A 13,715-nucleotide genomic window follows, 5' to 3' on the forward strand; every position below is an offset into this window, starting at 1 on the left:
AATATATGGATAATCCTCTCATTCTCTCTAACACACACTTATATATATATATATATACAGTGGTGGATCTAAAAATTAAAAATTGGGGGTCCAAAATTTTAATACCCTATTCTAAAAAAATTTGAGTATGCAAAATTTTTTATTTTTTCTATTCCTATTAACAAATTAAACTAAATTTAACACTTTTTTCAAAATAATGGGTGTGCAATGACTTCCTTAGGGAGCCATGTACATCCGCCCCTATATATATATACATGCATACTAACAACTAATTGATCTAATATTATAATACACACTAGATTCCTTAGGTAAGGTTAAGAGTCCGAAACTTAACATTGTAAATGGAACAAACTGAGTTATGAGAATCATTCTCATAATAGACCTATAGAATAACTTATCTAAATTAATAGATCAATAAATCATATACTGGTTTGATTTTCCATTATAATATATATTCATGGGTTATTATCTTATATATCATCAGTAAAAAAATTATTTCACAAGCATACTTTTTAAAATGTTAGTTGACCTATTTATATTATTATAAACCCTAAATCTTAATTATAATTTCTAAATTTTAAATTTAAACACTAAATTCTAAATCATAAATCTTACTATCCTAAATAAAACACGTGATATTATTAGAATCTCATTTTTGAAATACTTTTTTTATATAAAAATATTTATTATATTTATAACTTGTGATTTATCGTAAATTTAGAATTTAAATAGTACCTATCATAATTTATCTTTTATTTCATTTATGATTTTTTCTAAAAAAAAAATAGATGGCCCCTTTTTTAGAAAAGAGAAAAAAAACATACAACCAATGTGATGAGTATCTCAAGTAAAATACAATGAATTGTATCATCTTATTGAAAAATAATGTGTATGTACATACTCTTGTTTTGGGGTTATCAATGCATAGACAATGACCTTTCATACTCTTATTGTTTATACCACATGAATTTATCGTAAAAGATCCACCTAATGTCCTCATCTTAGCTTACCATAAAAGCATTACCCGATATCGAACAATTACCAAAGCATGAGATCCAATGTAAAAGTTGGTTGCATTGTACATCTTCAGATTATGGTTTAAATTTTTATTATCTTTTTAATTACTATTACCATTTCAAATCCGCTCTTATGTTAATGGAATAAATTATTTTACCATTAAATGATAATTTTTTTTAAAAAAAAATGATAATCTAGATATTATTTTTTTAGAGGATTTAAGTTTGATAAGTTGTTTGTGTCAGGTGTGTGCGTCGTCATAGACTAAGAAAATTTTGAAAATACACTACATAAACTAATTTGAGGTAAGTACAAGGCAATATCTGTTTAAAGATAACTCTCAACCTCTTGAGATTGAACGCTTACACCCCTGATATCTACGCTACTTGAACTCGGATATTAAAAAAATATCAACAATTCATTTATTACATAAGACATTTGGTTCGTGTCATTTTTTTATTAGAAAATATAAAATTTATCCAGTCTTTTATCATTGAATGAATGTTTGCACTAAATAACTAACTAGTGATCATATTACTATTTTGTATAATTTAAAAATATAAATGGAAATGAAGGTTGATCGATTCCAATGGTGGTTTGAGGTATTTACTTATCTTAACGAGTTACAAATTGAATTTTAAATTTATGATCAATGAAACATAAAAAATAAATGATCAAAAACTCCTTTTTGGAGTTTAAATAGTCATAAACCGATTTACCTTTTAAGATAAATATCGTAAAGAGATTGCAGGGTTATTTAAAGACGTTTATTTATAAAATATAAACAATAAAAACTCTCAAATAAAACTCAATTATATTTAATTGTTACTGTTTTTAATAATATTATTTTAAAATTTAAATTTTCAGCGGGTTAATTTTTTTTTATTAATAATTAAGGTCGTTTGATGGGTTCAAGTTAAATTTTAGGGTAAACTATATTATTTATTCACCAAACTATTATTTTGATTCCGTTTTGCTCATTCAACTATTATTTTTTTTCAAAATCATATCAAAAGTTACGATTTGATCATTCACCCATCCGTTAAAAAAATTAACAATGACACTAACATGTTACCACAAGATAATGCCACATTATTATTGGAAAAAAATTTACCATGCCAGTGCTTTTGTTTATTTTTTAACGAAGAATAATCAAAATAAAATAAAAATGTAACGTTAGATATGATTTTGAAAAAAATAGTTAGATGATCAAAAAATATACAATGTAATAATTTGATGACTAAATACATAATTTATCCTATATTTTATAATGTGTGTGATATATAATAACAATTTAAATAAAATAAAATTATTATTAGATCATATTTTCCAATTTTTATTTAACATTTATTTTAAAGATATTTTATTTTTAAAATTTAAATTTATGAAACAAAAGATTTATATCAACAAATTTTATTTCCTAAATGATATTTTCTTTAAAAAATGTTATTTCCTAAGTACTTGTTTGTTAAGAAATACTAGAATATTTTATATGCAATAGGGAGATCCCCCAGCTTTCAGCTTTCAATAGCCGAACCCCAAGAACCAAAAAGCCAACAAAATCAAATCAATCTCCCAAACAAAGACATCACCAAACCTCAACTTAGCTTCCCCTCTTTTCCATCAAATCCATTTCACTCCCTTTCTCTTTTTCCCTCCTTCCCGTTTGGCTTTGGATCTGAGTTTTCCCTCTCTTTCTTTCCCTCCAAACACTGTTTTCCCTTTCATTAACTTTGATCCAGCCAAACCTAATGATTTTTCTTCTTCTTTTGGTTTGTTTTTGATGGTTGTATGTCTCGAAATTGAAATGGGAATGCTCATAAAAAAAGCATGAGCAAGAACCCAATTGGTAGCAACAACAGCAAGTTAAACGAAGGCTACTTGACTCAAGAAGAGCAAGGAAACGAGCAACGAAAAGGGTGGGAACTAGTAGAAGTAAACGAAGAAGATTGTTTTTACGATTCCCTTAACCACATTGCTCCTTCTAATTCTTGTTCGAACTCAACTTCTCCTTCTTCTGACTCGGATTCAGACCCAATTACCAGTTCTAACAATGCCCACCACCCATTCCCCGTCCCTAAATTTCCCAAGGTTCTTTCCAAATTCGACATCTGGATCTCTGAACCCGCCCCCGTTTCAGAAAGAAGAACACGTTTGCTACGTGAAATGGGGCTCAGCAGCCACCTAGGTCTTTCCCGGATAAGACCCGGCTCAGAAACGGATGTCGGTGTGGGACGGGAAGTGGGTGGTGATACCGCTGGAGGAAAGCACGGAAGAAAATCAGTTTCATCGAATCGGCTGGTAAACAAAGAGTTGGAAGAGCAAGATCGCGGAGGAGAAAAAGAGACCTGTTCTTCTGCAATTGTACGACCGAAATCTGATGCTGATTGTAATGATGCTGCCGTTTCTTCTTCTCCTCCTTTATCCCTTCGTTCCAGTTCATGTTATTCGATTCTTTCTGTTGGTTTAGGTACTTCTGAAAATAATAACAACAATAGTGAATGCGATCAGAGTAATGCCGCGGGTGCTAACTTGAGACGCTGCGAAAGTAATGGATCTAAGCCACCCACGGGGCGGATTAGCAAGAGTTTGAATGGGGAACTTGACTTTAAATCATTTGGTGATGGGGAGGCTTTTGCGGTGGATGATGATATGGATTGCTGGGAACAAGTGTGTACTATCAAGAACCTTGATAATGGAGTAGAGTTTGTGGTTAATGAGATTAGAGAAGATGGGATGTGGAACAAGTTGAAGGAAGTTGGGACGGGGAGACAGTTGACAATGGAGGAGTTCGAGGTTTGTGTTGGGCATTCTCCGATCGTTCAAGAGTTAATGAGAAGGCAGAATGTGGAAGAGGGTAGTAAAGATAATGCCGATTTGATTTTCAATGGTGGGGGTGTCGGTGTTTCAAATTTGAAGAAGAAAGGGGGCTGGTTTAAGAGTATAAAGAGCGTTGCAAACAGTGTGAAGAGTAATAAGGAAAGGCTAAGCAGCGACGAGAGGGATACCTCGTCGGAGAAGGGTGGGAGGAGATCAAGTTCCGCCACCGATGATAGCCAGGATATTTCATTTCAGGGGCCGGAGAGAGTGAGGGTAAAGCAGTATGGGAAACCATGTAAAGAGCTCACTGCTCTTTACAAGAGTCAAGAGATACAGGCGCATACAGGGTCTATTTGGAGTATTAAATTCAGTTTGGATGGCAAATACCTTGCTAGTGCAGGTGAGGATCGTGTAATTAATGTATGGAAGGTAATTGAATCAGAGAGGAAAGGCGAGCTGTTGATGGAAAAACCAGAATATGGGAATTTGAGCCTTTTGTTTGTGGCTAATGGATCTCCGGAACCGACTCTGTCATCACTGAGTTCTGATCTCCATCCCGAGAAGAAGAGAAGAGGAAGGTCATCGATAAGCCGGAAATCTTTGAGCCTGGACCACATTGTGGTGCCAGAGACTGTATTTGCATTTACAGACAAGCCTATTTGTTCTTTTCAAGGACATTTGGATGATGTGCTCGACCTCTCATGGTCCAAGTCACAGGTTAGTCATCAGTTTTTAATCCTCTCAGGTCTTTTGAGAAGTATATGTACCACTATAGTTTGGTTAGTTTGATTTTCAGGTTTTCAGTCTTAATATTATTGGGAAGAACCTTATTTAGTGTTTCTATTTTTAGCCTTTAGAAGCCTTATAAAACTAAATCTCCAGGGTCATTGTAGTTGTCTATTAACATGGATTTAGTTTATCTGTTAAATAGATGTGTTGGTTTTCTACGTAGCATTTATGGTATATTTTCAAGCTGACCCATGGTAGACAAAGGGATGCATTTTGTTTCTTCTCTGATCTCTGGCTCTTCGAGATGGATTTTCGGATCTTCTGGTGGCAAATTTAAACCCAGAGTTGTATAACATTATATCGATTTTTACTAGAACTAAATTTTTGAAGGGACTGAAGAAACTTGAGTTCTCATATCGCTAATAATAAATATGAGTTAAATGATTACGAATATTTTTGGTTCTACCAACACAAATTTTTATAAACCATTCTGAATGTTAATGGCATGTATTGTAGCTGTAATTGAATGCCTTAAAAGTCCTTCAAATTTTAAACAGTTCAAGAGTAACGCACATGATCAGTCATGCTCTGGCTCTATGTATTCCTTTTATACTTGTAGCAAGCTTTTCCAGAGGTTGTTGTTTGACCTTTATATGGGTTTTCCCCTGCATCGCATCCTAGCTTCTTTTGGAATTATTTATGCAGGATATTCTGGTAATATTTTTTTTTCGTTTTTCTTTTCAGCAATTGCTCTCATCTTCAATGGACAAAACAGTCAGGCTTTGGGACTTAACTAGCAAGACTTGTTTAAAAATATTTTCACACAATGATTATGGTAAGTAAATTATTGTTCAACTTCGGTGTTTGACCTCATAATATCCCTGTTAAGAACTTCACTAAATTGTAGTATTTTTTAGATAAATAGTTAGAATACATAGGAGTAGTGAATGATTTGAGATTTTCATTTTTCTAATGAACCTTTTCTTGTCTCTTGAAATATATTTATGTATTACTAACCATGCTTTATTTTTGTGGATCTGCCTTGGCACAGTAACTTGCATCCAGTTTAATCCAGTTGATGATAGATACTTTATTAGTGGATCCTTAGATGCTAAAGTACGCATATGGAGCATTCCTGATTGTAAAGTTGTTGATTGGAATGATCTGCATGAAATGGTCACCGCTGCTTGTTACATGCCGGATGGCCAGGTTGGGAACGGTCAATTACAATTTCATTCTATATAATATACGATGTGCAAGTAAAGCTCATGAAACTTTTAATTGTTTTGAAGGGTGCACTAGTTGGCTCATACAACGGAAGCTGCCGTTTATACAACGCTTCTGGTATAAGTTTATGAATTCTCTCTCTCACATCTGCGTACTCTGTCTTTATTTTATGGATGATGTCGTAGTAATTCCTTAAATATTTTGCATTTATGCATGTTTTTCCAGAGAACAAGTTGCAACAGAAAAGTCAAATCAATTTGCCGAATAAAAAGAGATCTCATCAAAGGAAAATTACAGGTTTCCAGGTAATCCCGTGCCCCTGCTGCTTCAAATTCTGTCTAAATATTGATGGCATATTTCTTACGTGGAGCCTTTTCATTTTTTTCCTTTTGCACATTTCTTACTTTATTGTGTTCCCTGTATGCTTCCCCCTGCTGGTTACTTTCTCAAACAGTTTGCACCTGGAAGTTCGTCAGAAGTACTTGTCACATCTGCAGATTCGCGAATCCGGGTTGTTGATGGTTCTGATCTAATTCACAAGTTTAAAGGTAATTCTTTGTATGGTATAAATATCCGCATGACATTCTAGAATTATGTTGATGCCTCTGATGATGTTGACTATACGCAACAGGATTTCGGAACACAAACAGCCAAATCTCGGCTTCTGTTACAGCAAATGGAAAATATGTTGTCTGTGCTAGTGAGGACTCTAATGTTTACGTGTGGAAACACGAAGTAGAATCGAGGCCTAGCAGAAGTAAAGGAGTCACCGAGACATGCTCTTATGAACACTTTCACTGTAAAGATGTATCAGTTGCCATCCCTTGGCCTGGCATGGCTGACGTTTGGGAACAAAGAGATTCACAATTGAATGATCAAAATTGTTTTCTCGATGATGTTTTGACGGCCAATCATCCTCCAACACCTGTTGAGGAGTATAGTGGAAACGAGGGTTCATTATCAGCATCCGGGTGCACCAATAGCTCTCTCCATGGAACCATTTCTAATGCCACCAATAGCTACTTTAACAGAATCTCAACTACATGGCCGGAGGAAAAACTACTTTCGGCAACTCGGACCCAGAGCAGCCCCAAGACGAGTGTAGACTTCTCTGGGGTTAACCCAAAGATGTCAGCCTGGGGTATGGTGATTGTAACCGCTGGGCTACGAGGTGAGATTAGAACTTTCCAAAATTTTGGGTTGCCATTTCTAATTTAATTGGCTAAGAACCCTCAAGGGTGGTGGGAAATGAGTTGATAATATGTCAATACAATCCATTTCTCTCCACCTTTGTGTACACAGAGATATTGGTTGAGAATTGAGATTTGTAATATGTGCCTTATGCTCATGAATGTAGGAGAATGGAAAGCCACTGCGTTTGAGCATCAAGGAAATATAGATTCGTTCGAAAGAAAAGGGCAAAAAAATTACACCCTGAATTAGATTCCGACGTATTTCCGGTGTCGGAAATTGTAGAGTTTAATATTAGAGATGGAAAGCCAATTGAATTGAAAAAGAAATTCTTTTACATGATGTTATTCTTCATCAGTCAATTCCTATGTTCTTGAACACTGGTGTTTGAGAGATTGTTTCTATTGTTACTTCCTAATCCCAATGAAGGTAAGCGGATAGTTGTCCAAAATAACTGATTTTGGTGATAGTTGAAGATAAAGTTTGTTAATTAATGGTTTAATATAAAAATAATTACTCAAACTGTATCTAAAGTTCACGTTTAAGTGTTTAAAGGATTTTTTTGTTAAAATAAGTGTTTTAATATTTTCAATGTTACACTTTTAGGTGTTTATATTATAAGGGTCATTAATTGACATGTTTATAAAATTTTAATTTAAATTTATTTTATAAAAAAGCAAAATTTTATAAAATTACTAAAAGAACCCAAAATCTCTTAAAACATTAATTTTAATCCTTTAGCACCATTGGTTGCCACCAACGCCGTCAATCAGTCAAACACCCAACATTGTTCAACTGAACAATCACCCAATGACTGAAATCCCTTATTTTCGTGACTAGTTGAACACCTAATGACCTTGTAAATATAAGATTTCGTGATCGGATGAAAGAGATTCTCCACGCTATGATCGCTTATTTTCGTTGCAATCACGCATAAAGTATGGAGATTCGATCGGTGGGAGTTCAGGCAGTCTCACACCATTAGATTTTTGGTCCATTGGCGGCGTTGGTGGTGGCCGACTTGTAACCCCCTAGATCCGGCCTATGCGTTTCGACTAAGTCTCTAGTGGATCACATTCATGATTCTTGAAGACATTTTTCTGAAACTCTTATTCGATCAATTATAAAATCACATTATAAATAAATTTATAAAAGGATATAATATATTACGATAAACCTAACTCATGAATATAAAACTAAATAGTTAAAAATTTAATTTTTAAAACATATTTAAAAAAATCCCAATTACGATAAACCAAACATAAATAGCAAAAGAGTAAACATTATAAAATCCAATACTTTAAAATAAGGCACATGTTATCAAAATAGAGTCAACTCGAAAGATAAAACATTACAATAAGATATACTTCAAGAGATATGTTGATCCTCCAAGTGCTCGATCAGAGGTATCTAACCAACAGTATCTGAAAGGGGAAAACATTTTCGAAAAGTGAGCTAGGCTCAGTGTGTCCCAACATTACTATAAAATCATGATAGGTACACTAAACAAATCATAGTCCAGTAAATCTCATAAAATTATACTACAATAAATCTCATAAAATAGTTACCCTAAAGGAACCTCTTAGGGCCTAAGAGCCTACCCAAGATAGATTTCGGGGTCGTGGGGCCTACCTAAGAACACATCTTAGGGCCGCAGGGCCTACTCGAGAATGATCTCAGGGCCGCAGAGCATACCTAAGAGTCACATTAGGTCTGTAAAATTTTCCAGCTTGATCAGTGTTGTACTTTATAAATTCGTATTCCAAAAATTCAATTGCACAGTGACGTAAATTCCATAAATCCATAACATGGTAATCATATCATATATCATTTCAAAACAAAAATCAGATAGCAGTCATAATCCATAAACAACCACATTAAATCGGTGCATCAATAAAACAGTAACCATAGAATTCAGTGTACCACATATTAAAATAAATAAAACAGTTCAGTAATAAATAGGGAACACACCTCGATAATATGTTCAAATAGTAGATATACTGATTGCTGGTCTCGCCACGCTCTGCTACAGTTTTCGAACCTAATTCATAATAACACTATATTATTAATGGATAACATAATTAATTTATTAAATCATAAAATTTACGGGTCTTACGGGTGAATACTGGCACACGTGGTTTAACTGATCTAGAGGAGCTAGGTCGAGCTGTCGAACAGTCAGGAGAGTCTTTTGTACCTTCAAACATTAATAATTTATCAGTCTCAAGTCTTACTCTATTATTCAAAGCTAAAACTCTTAAGTACAAAAGCATTTTTCGGGTTTGACTATCAATTTGAAGGCTTTCGAGTCCGAATTTGACCAAACGGATTGCGGAATCAAAATCAGGACGTCAAAAAACATAAAGTATGACATTCCGAAAATTCAAATTCTTGGTCAAAATCAAAGTCAACGGGTTTAACTGATTATATGGAGGCATTCAGGTTCGAATTTGGCGAAACGGACTTTGGAAATGGATTCGGCACGTCGAAAAATGTCATAATAGGTATACTCGAACAAAATCTAAGGTCGTTTAATGGCCGGTTAAAGCCAATCAAAGTTATGGTCAAAGGTTTTCAAAAGTCCACATTCAACTATTACAAAAATAGCACATTTTTAAAAATAATTACCAAAATATCACCTTTTTCAAAATAATTACTAAAATATCACCTTTTTTAAAATAATTCCCAAAATATCACCAGGGCGGGTCGGGTCAACGAGTCGAATCGGGTCAGACCGGTTCGGACCGGTCAAACCAGTTCAGATCGTTTTGGACCGATCAAGCCAGTCAAAAACATCACCCAACAGTTCGTATATTCCCCACGCGCAGAGGCGGCGCGTGGGGGCGCGTGAGTCGTCTTCCGGTATCCAAAAATTAATGAAAAAAATTCTATAAATTCTTTTAAGCGATTTTGAGTCACTTACTAACCTCGGTTCAAATATTTGAACGGTGGAGAGCTCGATTTCAACTCGGCCGAATATTTGACCGCTTCACCTCCCACACGCACCGCCGCCTACTGAGACAAAGAGGACACCGTCGGACTCAAAATGACACAAGGAACACGATGGTGCGGGAGGTGTCAAAAATCGATCAACGATCGGAGATGAATTTAAGATTTTCTCGGAGGTGGTGCTAAAAAACGTCGACACTTTGACCCGAAATTCACGTCGTTTGATAGCGTTTCGCTATAATTGATTTACTAGGTTTTGTTCACGGGTCGAAGATGAACACGATGGTGGTTTCAATTTGACGATTGGATGTCGAACGACATCGGAATCAGGCTTGAAAGGAAGGGGTGCGGGAGGATGATATTTGAGCAAAATAAGCATGTGTTTTCTGATTTCAATCAGAAAACAAGCTTATAATACAAAGCTGCCGGCAGTTTTAGGATAAATTCAAGGCTTTGTCCATGAATTTCCTTTACTTTTAAAATGACCTACAAGGTTTCATAAATTTTAATTTAGTCACCAAATTTCACCAAATTTCACCAATTTAAATATTTTTTCCGGGTTGTTACAATTCTCCCCCTCTATAAGAAATTTCGTCTTCGAAATTTACCTTATGAGAATAGTTGAGGAAACTGAGTCTCCATTGACTCCAATGTCTCCCAAGTAGCTTCAGATGGGCCTCGTTTACTCTATTCAACTTTTACTATTGGAATACGCCTATTCTGAAGAGCTCTCTCATTTTTTTCTAAGATCTGAACGGGCTCCTCCTCATATGACAAATTAGTTCTCAGCTCTACCTCTTCAACCTGAATAATGTGACATAGTTCTGGATGATATTTCCTCAACATTAATACATGAAAGACATCATGAATACGATTGAGCTGGGAAGGCAACTCAAGCTGATATGTAACAGGTCCTACCCTCTTCAAGATACGAAATGGTCCAATAAATCTTGGACTTAATTTACCCTTACGCCCGGATCTCAATACTTTCTTCCACAATGATACTTTTAAAAAGACATGATCTCCAACCTCAAACTGTATATCTTTCCTCCTCTGATATGCATAAGACTTTTGCCTATTAAATGCCTCTTTCAGACGGTCACGGATCAATCTGACCGTGTCCTCCATCTCGCGCACTAACTCATGTCCCAAAGTCTTCCGGTCACGCAACTCAGTCCAACATATCGGAGTGCGAGATTTACGTCCATAGAGTGCTTCGTAGGGTGCCATACAAATGCTGGTATGATAACTATTATTGTAAGTAAATTTAGCCAACGGTAAAATATTCTCCCAACTACCATGAAAATCAATTACGCAACCCCGCAACATATCCTCCAAAATCTGAATCACTCTTTCAGATTGAACATCAGTTTGTGGGTGGAATGAGGTGGAATAATGTATTATAATCAAATCTTGTTCCCAAAGCCGTATGTAGCGCCTTCCAAAATCTCGAAGTAAATCTCGGATCTCGATCAGAAATAATAGACAATGGAACACCATGCAATCTGACAATCTCTGAAATATACAATCTCGCCAGCTTGTCCAAAGTATAATTTACCCGCACAGGAATGAAGTGAGCTGACTTTGTAAGTCTGTCAACAATCACCCAGACTGAATCCTTTTTCAAAGGAGTTATAGGTAAGCCGATAACAAAATCCATAGTAATACGCTCCCATTTCCATTCAGGAATCTTGAGAGGCTGTAACAAACCTGATGGATGTTGATGTTCTACTTTAACTTGCTGACAAGTCAAACACCTAGCCACAAAATCCGAGATGTCTTTCTTCATGCCGACCCAATGATATCTCTCTCTCAAATTCCGGTACATTTTATCTCCACCGGGGTGCATATCATATGGACTACTGTGAGTCTCATTAAGAATAATCTTCCTCAACTCAACATCATCAGGCACACAATATCGACCCTTAAAGCATAAAACTTCATCCTGATCAAGAGAGTAATTTGAGCTTGTCCCCTGCTTTACTTGCTCAAAGATGGATAACAAGGAGCTATCAAGGGTTTGCTTAACTTTAATTTCATGATCCAAAGTCGGCTTAACTTGTAATTCTGCTAACAAAGTTCCATCGTCATATAAATTCATCTTGGCCATTAAAGACCTCAACTCCGATACCGCCTTTCGACTTAAATCATCCACCACAATGTTAGCTTTACCAGGGTGATAATCAATCACACAATCATAATCCTTTAGAAGCTCTAGCCAGCGTCGTTGTCTCAAATTAAGCTCCTTCTGGGTCAGAAGATACTTTAAGCTCTTATGATCAGTGAAAATGTAACACTTCTCTCCATAAGGATAGTGCCTCCAAATCTTCAAGGAAAAAATCATTGCTGCTAACTCCAAATCATGGGTTGGATAATTACACTCATGCGGTCTCAGTTAACGTGATGCATAAGCCACTACCTTACCCTCTAGCATTAGAACACAACCAAGTCCTGAATGTGAATCATCACTATACACTGTAAAATTCTTTCCGGACTCTGGTTGAATCAACACTGGTGCTTGTATCAAAACCGCCTTTAATTTCTCAAAGCTCTCATGTTGTGCCTCGCCCCAGTCAAATGGCACGTTCTTCCTTAACAGATTTGTCAAAGAAGCAGCAAGGATCGAGAAGCCCTTAACAAAACGTCAATAATATCCAGCCAAGCCCAAGAAACTGCGGATCTCAGAGACATTCTTGGGTCGTTTCCAATTCACAATAGCCTCGATCTTGCTTGGATCAACCTGAATACCTCGCGCAGAAATAATATATCCCAAAAACGACATTTCTTGAAGCCAAAACTCACACTTGCTTAGTTTGGCATATAGTTAATACCCTCTCAAGGTCCGCAGAACAATCTTCAAATGATCGTCATGCTCTGTCTCAGTACGAGAATTAATCATAATATCATCAATGAAGACAACCATAAATTGATCCAAATATGGCCGGAACACACGATTCATCAAATCCATGAAAGCTGCGGGAGCGTTCGTCAAACCAAAAGGCATTACTAAAAATTCATAATGACCATATCTAGTACGAATGACCGTTTTTTGCAACATCAGACTCCTTAACTTTCAATTGATAATAACCCGAACGAATATCAATCTTAGAAAATTCAGCAGCCCATCGTAACTGATCAAATAAGTCATCAATCCTCGGTAATGGGTACTTATTCTTGACCGTCATCTTGTTCAACTTCCGATAGTTAATACATAGCCTTAGCGACCCATCCTTCTTTTTCATAAACAAAACTGGAGCTCCCCAGGGTGAGGTACTATGCTGAATAAATCCTCGATCGAATAATTCTTTCAATTAGACCATCAACTCCTTAAGTTCCTTTGGAGCCATGCGATAAGGTGCCATAGAAATAGGTGAAGATCCCGGATAAGTCTCAATCTCGAACTCTACCTCTCTATCAGGAGGTAACCCAGGCAACTCATTCGGAAAAACATCAGGAAACTCGCTAACTGTACGAATCTCCTTGATCGTGGACAAGGAACCTTTAGTGTTCAAAATATAGGCAATGAAAGTCTCATATCCCTTCCTGATCATACGATCAATTTCCATAGCTGAAACAATATTGGGAGAGATAGTGACACCGTTCACCAATTAATACAACAGTCTGACCATCTGAAGTCTTCAGAGTAGCTCGCTTGTATTCCCAATCCATATTTACCTTGTTTTATTCAACCAATTCATCCCAAGAATTAGACCAAACTCCTCTAAAGGAAGCTCCATAAGATTAGCGAAAAATATTTCTCCCTGAACCTCCAGAGGACAATA

General features: G+C 35.9%; 1 protein-coding gene across 1 annotated transcript; it reads left to right on the plus strand.

Moving 5' to 3' along the window:
• The first annotated feature begins 2,665 nt into the window (after nt 1-2,665).
• Nucleotides 2,666-7,362, plus strand: LOC120122511 (WD repeat-containing protein 44-like). The gene is made up of 8 exons (XM_039141651.1): nt 2,666-3,409; nt 3,494-4,554; nt 5,311-5,401; nt 5,618-5,775; nt 5,859-5,910; nt 6,019-6,098; nt 6,248-6,341; nt 6,425-7,362. Exons 1-8 carry the CDS (start codon nt 2,848-2,850, stop codon nt 7,009-7,011), a joined length of 2,685 nt encoding a protein of 894 aa, XP_038997582.1. The 5' UTR covers nt 2,666-2,847; the 3' UTR covers nt 7,012-7,362.
• Nucleotides 7,363-13,715: the final 6,353 nt, after the last annotated feature.

Source organism: Hibiscus syriacus, unplaced genomic scaffold, assembly GCF_006381635.1.
Source record: "Hibiscus syriacus cultivar Baekdansim isolate YM2019G1 unplaced genomic scaffold, ASM638163v2 tig00001120_pilon, whole genome shotgun sequence".
NCBI classification, from domain to species: Eukaryota; Viridiplantae; Streptophyta; class Magnoliopsida; order Malvales; family Malvaceae; genus Hibiscus; species Hibiscus syriacus.

What these genes read in the sequence shown, in the direction of transcription:
- LOC120122511 (XM_039141651.1), top strand. Translation starts at nt 2,848, where the DNA reads ATGAGCAAGAACCCAATTGGTAGCAACAACAGCAAGTTAAACGAAGGC. An exon ending in TCTCATGGTCCAAGTCACAG is followed by an intron (nt 4,555 to 5,310) that starts GTTAGTCATCAG and finishes TTTTCTTTTCAG; the next exon opens with CAATTGCTCTCATCTTCAAT. An exon ending in TCTAATTCACAAGTTTAAAG is followed by an intron (nt 6,342 to 6,424) that starts GTAATTCTTTGT and finishes TATACGCAACAG; the next exon opens with GATTTCGGAACACAAACAGC.